A 9,581-nucleotide genomic window follows, 5' to 3' on the forward strand; every position below is an offset into this window, starting at 1 on the left:
TTCATTCCCATAGTAGCCTGTTGTGTAAGGATTATTAAGTTTGCTTATTTATTTTCAAATTCTCAACTCGTTTTACGTTGACATTTTTTGTTGTTTACATTTCAAGTACATCTTCAATTACCATAACATTTCCATTTTCTACACTGCTACATTGCCATCACATTTCCACAATACCATTAAATCCCCATCTGCACACATTTCATTATGCCACAACATTCTCATTTGTGCATACCACCACACTAAATATACTAAGATGAATTAGTATTCTTGCTTTAACTTAACTTCTGGGAACAATACTCGCTCACTCTTTATTACTTGTGCGATTGTGTATACTTGCACATAACTTGCGTCCAATTTATAGTACCCACAGCACGCAACAAACGTGGTATATTCATGTTCGTTCATTTAACTTTAACCGAACAAACGAGCAAACATAAACAACTAAACGAACGAAATTTCTTGTTAGTATTCGTTCATTGAGAAATTTAGTTTGTTCGTGTTTGTTCATATTCATTTGTTAAAATAATAAATGAACGAACATAAACTAATGAATATAAAATTAATTGAGTTTATATTTGAGAAGAGTTCTTTCTTTCCAAATAATTTTAGGATTTATATTTTCTTTAATTAGTTTGAGTATTTTTTTTATTTGGGTTTAAAAATTAACTAGGTTTTAAAATATTAATGGGTTTAAGGTTAAAATTTATTATGTCTTATTATTTCAAATAAATCTGTAGATTATGCTAAATATAAATAGAGAGACATAAACGAACGGATTATCAAAAGCCCACGAACATAAATGAACAAACGAGCTTTTTGTTCGTGTTTGTTCATTTAATTAATCGAACATAAAATCTTGTTCATGTTTGGTTGTTTAATAAATAAACGAACATAAACAAATTTTCCGTCGAACGGTTCACGAGTGGATCACTGAACATCTAATCCATTTACAGACCTAGCAAAAATAGATTATTAAAAGAAAATATAAATAAAATATCTAAATATATAAAAAATTAAAATTTTCAGGAGACACGGGAGCAGCTGAGGGCCATTAGGGTTCCTGTTGAAATTTTTAATTTTAATTTTTATATTAGTATAAAATAATTAAAAATTAGGTAAATTAAAAGTTTAGTATTTAAATTATTGTTTTTATTCTGTTTTTGTACTTTTTTACTTTCAATTGGATCGAGAGAGTGCATTTATATTCCCTTTAATACAAATAAAATCTTATGTCTGTTTCGTTTTATACTTGTCTAATCTTCAATGAACTTTTGTTTGATTATAAAAATAAAACCTTAATGTTATTCATCCGCATGTTCGTACAAAAGAAGAAAATGAAGAAAATGGCCATTTATGTTGCTCCATGTAACCAAAAAGAAAATCCGCCCTAGGAACTAGCAGCAAAAGCTCGTTAGTAGCCAAGCACAATTCCAGTTGCAAATTCAGAAAATGGATATATAACAGGAAAAACCTTCCTTGACGTCCCAATGCTGCCAGCGCTAGGAGCACAGAGAAGGGTTGGAAATCAAGCAGTAGCAGTCAAACAGGGGTTGAAGGCGATGCAACATGCTACCCGCGGTTGCTTTCTCCCCCGTGGTGCAACGCATGCGGGAACCGTCAGCCACTCCCCGCTCTTCACATTGTATGTAACTAACCGGTTCATTTGTCTCGATCTCAAGTGCAACATGAGCAAACCTTTGTTGCCAGAGCAAGTCATTCGAACGTGCTTCCCGTAAAACTCTAAGCACCATATGTTTGGCATTCTGTCAACCTCCTTCCACAAGAGCGTCATCTTCTGCAGCTCCCATATGCAGACACAAGTGGCAGCATTTTTTGTCAGCAATCCGATGAGCATGATCCTGCCCTTATACTCTGCAAGCGAGTGGTCACTCAGATGTACAGGTGCTGGGATAATAAATTGTTTGCATACCCCAGTCTCCATGTTGTAGGACACAATCCCTTCTGGGTCTGACCGCATAAAGTAAAGTGTGTCATCGACAAACACAGCTCGTGACTGAAAGTTATGTGAGGGTGACACCTTAATGTTTAATGGCATGGTTCCCAGTCGAGTCCATGAATTCTTCACCGAATCATAAACTTCACATTCTCCGTCGCCTCCCACCCACATGACGCTGTAGCCTCCAGTGGTTGAATTTCTGTTCAGAGTCATCCCCACGGCCATACACGACCACACTTTAACCGACCTAGGTGGCAACTCTTTAATTGACTGTGTCAAAGGATTGCAGACAGAGAATTTCCTATGACCAATGTCAAGAAAAACAACTAGACCACCAGCAGATGCAACTGGCTCGGCAATCATTTTTGCTGGTTTAAACGCAAGACGGTGCCATTTCCTCATGGATGGGTCATAATACATGGTTCCAATGTTCACATTGTCATGAGTAAAAGCATAGAACCAGGGATCGCGTAGTGGAATTTCAACACAATGTTGAGAGAAAGTTTTTGAGTCCATCAAGGAATTCCATTTACGGCAAACTGAGCGGAAGCGAAAGAATGTTGAAATGGGAAGTCTAGCAATGACAGCTTCAAAAAGGTCTTCAGGGAATTCTTTCCAAATATCTTGTTCCATAACCTCCATCTCAGGTGTATCGGCACTAAAATGTAACTTCTCTCCATTCAGATCCTTTCGTGATCTCTTGCTTGGTGGAGACTCGAAAGATTCCAACAACTTACAACTACCAGATTTTCCAGCAGCCATTACAAGACTGTAGTAATTTTCTGCAGAAGTATCATTGATAAGGGGCACAAACCACCTGCATGGAAGCTAACATCAGAAATCATGTTACAGCTTTCTACATAAACTAGACAACTACAATAAGCTTAAGACAATTAAGCTTATACATGTTTACAGCATTATTAGAGGTGCCAATTCCACCATCGACCATATCACCATCCATATGGTAAGTATCTCGACTAATTACGATCTGTTTTATGTCGAAAGAGATAGTTCAACTAGCCTCACCATCATATTGATCAATACTTAAAGCGATGTACTCAATTACCAATCTTCCCTATTAGCTAAGTTTGTGCATCAAAACAAATTCAATACACACTGCTAGTGGGTACATTGATAAAAAGAAAAATGTAAACAGCCAAAGCATCCTAGAAAATTTATTGGCATGAAAAAATTAACAAGGATTATGAAGGGAACTTCTCAAAACATCATGATATGAAAGGTAGCAAAGAAGCCTTGTGTCTGTGCAGGCTCCAGGGATGGACCGAGAGGGCTGGCAGGGGTGGTCGCCCCCCTGAAAATTTCAAATTCTCATATAATTTAGGTATTTTCTTTGAACTTTCTATTGATAACCTGTTTTCGCCCACAAAATTTTATAAGTTAGCCCCCGAGCATAAAATCCTACGTCCGCCCCTGTGTGCAACAACATGTTTCATGATTAACCTATAGACTTGTACTAGAGATCACAACCGAATTTAGTAGGCGATCATACAAGTAACTAGCAATCCATTTGGACCGCAGGTACTCACAGGTACACATCTTTATGGCCATTTATGCAAAAAAAGGAAGAAGAAAAAAACAAGACCATTCCATGAGCTTTGCATACTCAAGCCATGATATACATCATGCTTCCAAACATGCAACATGCATCTTATCGTCTTCATATTAACAGAAAGCATATCTTACCATATTTTCCTTACTAGTTTTACCTAACATTTTAATTAAAAGGGAACTACAAAAATGCACATTAGCAAGATAGATCCCAGCCACAAAACATTTTCATTAGAAAAGAACTTAAAAATTAACTTTCGCTAGAACAATATTGTAAATTGCCTCAACTTTCATTAGCAAAAAAAAAACTTGAAAATGAACTTTAGCTTGAACAACATCGCAAATCGCCTCCACTTATATATGGACCATATGGGCACAAGACAAGAGATTCCTACCCTAGCTATAACATATGCTAGTTTTTCACGATCAACAAATAAACGAAGATATAGTTGAAAAATGACAGGCACTTGTCCTCAAGTCCTTGAACTTCAAAATAGAATGCCAAGCAGGTATAACAAAATCTCAAATAACTCCTTGCAGTAAGTTGAAATTTTTGCTCAACTTGGACAGAAACATCAACAACAAGAATCAAAGGTCTAGAATTCACTAAGTTGCATCATCAGAATCACAAATATAATATGCTTAGTACTCATCAGAGTTTGTCATAAACGAGAACATTGGCGCAAAGCATATAGAATGAAAATAAGACCACAACAAAGCTAATGACCTAATGAGGTATGCAAAATTTACCCAATTTATTTTGATTGCTTTCACCAGCCGGTTTTTGTTTTCGTTGCACAACCAAAAACCTCTATTCCAACTACGTGCACTACTAAACGAAATTTTCAATTATGTGCTCAGTTACATTGCCAAGAATGATTTTTCATAAAGCATAGATATGAAGGAATATTGCGAAAGAGACCCCTTCGGCCCTACTGTGGCATATCAACAAACTGAGCATTATGAATTAACCAAGAAGCTATCCAACATGCTTTTGTAAAACTCAAAGTTTTAAAGGAGACCTTGAAAACAAATGAAGTCCAACTTGAAACCCCATAGCCCTATATGAGTTGAATTACTAGTAAATTAACTATCTTTTAATCCATACTTAACAAGGAAAAGGAGAAATTTGAAAATAACTGATAAGCATTATCACTTATTGACCACAGCCAAGAAGAAATATTCAAGTATCATTAATCAAATTATAGTAGTCAACAAGTTCAAAGTTAACCATGACAAGATTTAAAACAAAATCATCATTCCCTAACAAAGAAGAGGGAACAAGAGAATAAAAAAACAGAAAACAGCAAAAAGGAGAAAAGGAAAAGCAAAGCAAAAAGGACTGAAAAAGAATCTACATGATCGAAATACAATGAAAGAACTTGAAAATGGTATTACTCTAAAAATCAATCATGTTTGCAAAGAAAAAATGTGCAAACTAGGTGGAAATAACTACCAAAAAATCTAATGGAATTAACAAGCGGAAACCACTGAGAAAATGGAAATTTGAGAGAAAACTACGACAGTTAGCATCAGAACGTGCAAAGAAAAATGTGAAAAACACATTGGAATTCAATAACCTACAAGAAATCACCTTAACATTTTATCAAAATAAACAGAACAAATAAATGCCATAAGCAGAGAAGGGGGTGAAGATAAAATGTGCGGTGAGAGAGGAAGAAGGAACTGAAGAGATCTATCTAAAAGAAAGCAACCTGTGGCGGTGGTGGTGGTGGTGGTCGGAGGGAGGAGGAGGAGAGCCGTAGAGTTGCAAAAAGTCTTGAAGCTGAGCGATGAGCCGCCTGAGCATGGCCAGCTCTTCCATGGCCACCAATAGCTCCTTCACAACAACAACGTAAGAAGAAAAAGAAATTTCCTTTTTTCTCTTTCAATCGTCTCTCTAATCTCTATGTCATTACAATGCTGTTTCGTTGTGAGTTAAGCGAAGCGAGTCATCTAATACCAAATCAGTTTGACCCATAAACCCATAATTTCATGTAATTATTCTCACCCGCACGCTTTTTTGTCATCATAATCATCCCTTTTACCTTCTTTCCCACTTTAGGACTTTTTTTTAAATTCAAAAAACAAATAAAGCTAAATCCTTCTTACTATTTTCAAAATCATTTCTTCAACAAATTTCTATGCTTTCTTCATTAGCCTAAAGGGATTCACAGTTGTTTACAAATGGAAAATTCAGCACTTTAATTATAACTTTTATCATATCATGGATGGTAATTATCTATATATATAAATTTCACTACTTTAATCATTTATAATAATAATTTCCAAATTTTAATTATTTTAATTATTTTTTCTCTCCAAAAAAATTCCAAAGGACTTGTAGTTTCTCCGTTATGATGATTTGTCCCCACCCAACCTCTTTTCCAATATAATTTTTATGATGATTTTGTTAGATTTACGGAAGTACCGACTCCATCATCATATTCATGGCCTTTGTCTTCCCTCCATCAATTTATTATTTCATCTTATAAAAAAGTAATATATATTTTATATTTAAATTCGTAGAATAGTTTTAATGATAAAAAATATTTTTCTTTAAAAAAACTAATTTGAGTAATTATATTTATACGTTTATATTTTTAATAATTTTAAGAAAAACTTTATTTATATATTATTTTATAATCCCTTCAAATTATTTAATAAAATATGTGTTTTAATATTAAATTTGATTTCGTAATATCTATATATGAAATAACTTAAATTAGAGTAATTCTTAAAAGAACTTTTTAAGTAAGGTGAAGTTGAAACTCATGTGCATAATAATTAAACTTAGGAAGGAGTATTGAATTATGTGGAGTTGAATTGATTATATAAATTTTAAATTATTGAATTGTATTTAATTATTTGGAAAAAAATTAATAGGAGTTTTAAATAAATGATAAGTCACTGACGGGATTAGTTCGAGTGGTAAGCAGATTGATATCTCTTAAGCAAATTTCAAGTTTGAATTTTTGTGTACGTAAAAAATTCTTGCTGAGAGACTTGTCTATCAAAATCAAAGCGTGCAACGTCGGTCAGTCTGGATTAATCAAAATAAAGTCCTAGGAATCGGGAGAAAAATAAATAAATGATAAAACATGAGTAAAACAAAAAATAATCGAGTGCGGTCATACAAATACTAATACATCGGATCCTATTAAAACTCTGTAATTAAATATACTTAAGCGATAATAATATTAAGATAGATAACCTCCTAAAAAATCATCGTATTGTACCCTTAATTCTCTAAAATTTATTTATCATAAAAGAAAAACAAGAAACAGTTGAGAGTTCATTGTCATAATTGATGAGAACCTAAATTCATGGGTGCATACAACAACCGAGACTCGACCCGCCAAACAGTTCTTAGACGACCGCCCAAGGTTTGCTTCAACGTAGAGCTTCGATCTCGAAAATATTAACTTCGGCTTACCTAAACTTTACATTTCATCTTCGTTATATTTAAGGATAAACATAAAATTATGTAAAGAATATTAATTTTTCAAAAATATAAAATTTAAAAATCAATAAAAATATAAAAAAAAATTAACTATTAAAATTTAAAAATTTTGAAGATACAATTACAATCTTAATACTAGTGACGGATGGAAGTATTATTCAAGATGGACAATGCTAATTTTAAAATCTAAACTTTTAAGTTAATTATGTTTTTTTGGGTGAAATGTATGACTACAAATGGTCATATGGGATACTAATACGAGTCTCGTTAAAAATTTCTCTTATAATAAATAGAAGAAAAGTGTACTTATACCAGTATAATATAATGAATCAATCCATAGAATCCTTCGTTAACAAAGGAAGCAACCAAATAGGAGGATCAACATGAAAGATAATCTCAAGAGAAACATTTGATGTGCTTTTAGATGATGCATCGGACACATCATTCCCTTCGCGCCTAATATGATAGGTGATCACTACCCAATTTCGTCAACAAAGCTCCTTCAGATGCCAATGGAGAGAGTGATTACCAATAGTATCACTCTCAACTATCCTAATTGCCTCAAGACTATCAAGCTCAAGAACAATCTGACGATAACCTGCCTCCCAAGCAAAATACAAACCATAGTACGCGTCCCATAATTCAGCATCAAGCGCAGAATATATCCCGATAAATTCGCGAACCCAAACCATCACTCACCAAGATGGTTCACTCTAAATTTTATTTGTACTCATATGATATAAAAAAATCTGTTATTAATATATATATATATATATATATATATATATATATATATATATATTCATCCTTAAAGATATTTTAAGATCTCCCACTATTCAATACAACTTGGGGGCGTTTTCACATAATGTAAGATTATCTTTGGGAATAATATTAATGGAATGTAACATTTTATATGAATATTGTATTATCTTATTTGATTTGTTTAGCAGGAATGTAAAATTAGACCTAGCAAATTTGACTCGTACCCGATTATCCGAACCGAGACCCGATATAAACCCGAACATGATAACCCAAAATTGATCTGAAACCCAAAATAAACCGAATCGAACCAAAACCGACGAATTATAGTTTAACCAAAATCAACCCAACCCCAAAGGAACTCAAACAAAAAATCAACCTGAACCGAAATCAATCCGAACCGAAAATAACTCGAACCGAACTTTGACCCGATTTTAACTCGATAATTGAGTCTAAGTGAACAAATAATTTATTATTATTATTATTATTATTATTATTATTATTATCTATTTTTAGCAATTAGATAAATAGTAGAATGATATAATTTTTATTCTCATTTTATATTGTACAATTAGTTCGTCACCGCATTTAATAATAGTTTAATAGTTCAAAATAATCTTTACTATGTTAAAAGACCATCTCTATATCCAATAACTTCTAAATCAATCCTAAAATTTATTATGATTTATAAAATTATTTTTATACTTCCAAATATTATAATTTGATTTAATTCAATTAAACTAAAACTTTTAGCCCCGAATTTGAGATGTGACAATATATAATCACATAACTTTTTTGAATTACAAGTTATAAATAGTAGCACCAATTGTCAAGACGATAAAGAGTGAAGACGGTTGACCTAAACAGAAACAACCTGAATTAACTCAAAAATCTAAAGTTTGACCTGAACCAAAACCAACCTGAATTAACTCAAAAACCTAAAGGTTGACCTGAACCAAAACCAACCTGAATTGACCCAAAAATCTAAAGTTTGACCCGAACCGAAACTAACCGATCCGATATTGACCCAACTCGAAACCAATCGGTCTGAGACTAACCCGAACCAAATACCAACCAATCCGATTTTGACCTGGCCTGAAAACCGATCGGACCGATTTGACTCGACTCAATACCCGACCCGAAATGGATTTCCATTGACCCAAACTAAACCTGAACCTGGTCTGACCCGAATCGAACTAAATCCAAACCCGAAATAACCTAATTTGAAACGACCCAACCCAAACCCGATCTGAATGACCCAATTGTCACATTCATGTAAAATTACAGTGTTTGATTGGAATAATATAGGATTACTTAAATGCACATTTTACTAAATCATCATTGTGATATATGTTTTTTAAAAAGTTAAACTTTAATATTAAATTATAAATATTTGAATAAAAATTCATAGAAATATTTTAATCGTTATATTATCTAACTTTTGAGAAAAATGCATTTGATTAGAGGTGGCAATCGGGTCATTTGGTTCGGTTCAGGTCGGGTTATTTCGGATCAAATTATTTTGGGCTAGGATTGCATTCGGTTTGGATTTGGTTCAGTTCAGGTCAGATCTGGTTCGAGTTTAGTTCGGGTCAATGGAAATTTAGATCGGTTCGTGTCAAATCGGGTTGATTGGTTTTCGAATCAGGTCAAAATCATATCAAATGGTGTTTGGGTCAGATTAATTTTGGACCTCTTAGTTTCAAGTCGGGTCAATTTTGGATATGTTGGTTTCAGTTCAAGATAAGCTTTAGATTTTCAGATCAATCCGGGTTGGTTTCAGTTCGAATCAACATTTAGATTTTTGGGTCAATTCAGGTTGATTTTGGTTCA

The 9,581-nt window shown here is 33.4% G+C and overlaps 1 protein-coding gene across 1 annotated transcript; it reads right to left on the reverse strand.

Annotated features, from left to right (window-relative positions):
• Positions 1–1,285: 1,285 nt before the first annotated feature.
• LOC120124825 (F-box only protein 6-like) lies at positions 1,286–5,422 on the reverse strand. The gene is made up of 2 exons (XM_039143401.1): positions 5,242–5,422; positions 1,286–2,774 (listed from the first exon to the last, which is right to left on the reverse strand). The coding sequence occupies exons 1-2, from the start codon at positions 5,349–5,351 to the stop codon at positions 1,526–1,528; spliced, it is 1,359 nt and encodes a 452-aa protein (XP_038999332.1). The 5' UTR covers positions 5,352–5,422; the 3' UTR covers positions 1,286–1,525.
• Positions 5,423–9,581: the final 4,159 nt, after the last annotated feature.

The sequence above is a fragment of the Hibiscus syriacus genome, unplaced genomic scaffold, assembly GCF_006381635.1.
Source record: "Hibiscus syriacus cultivar Baekdansim isolate YM2019G1 unplaced genomic scaffold, ASM638163v2 tig00110429_pilon, whole genome shotgun sequence".
Classification (NCBI taxonomy): Eukaryota; Viridiplantae; Streptophyta; class Magnoliopsida; order Malvales; family Malvaceae; genus Hibiscus; species Hibiscus syriacus.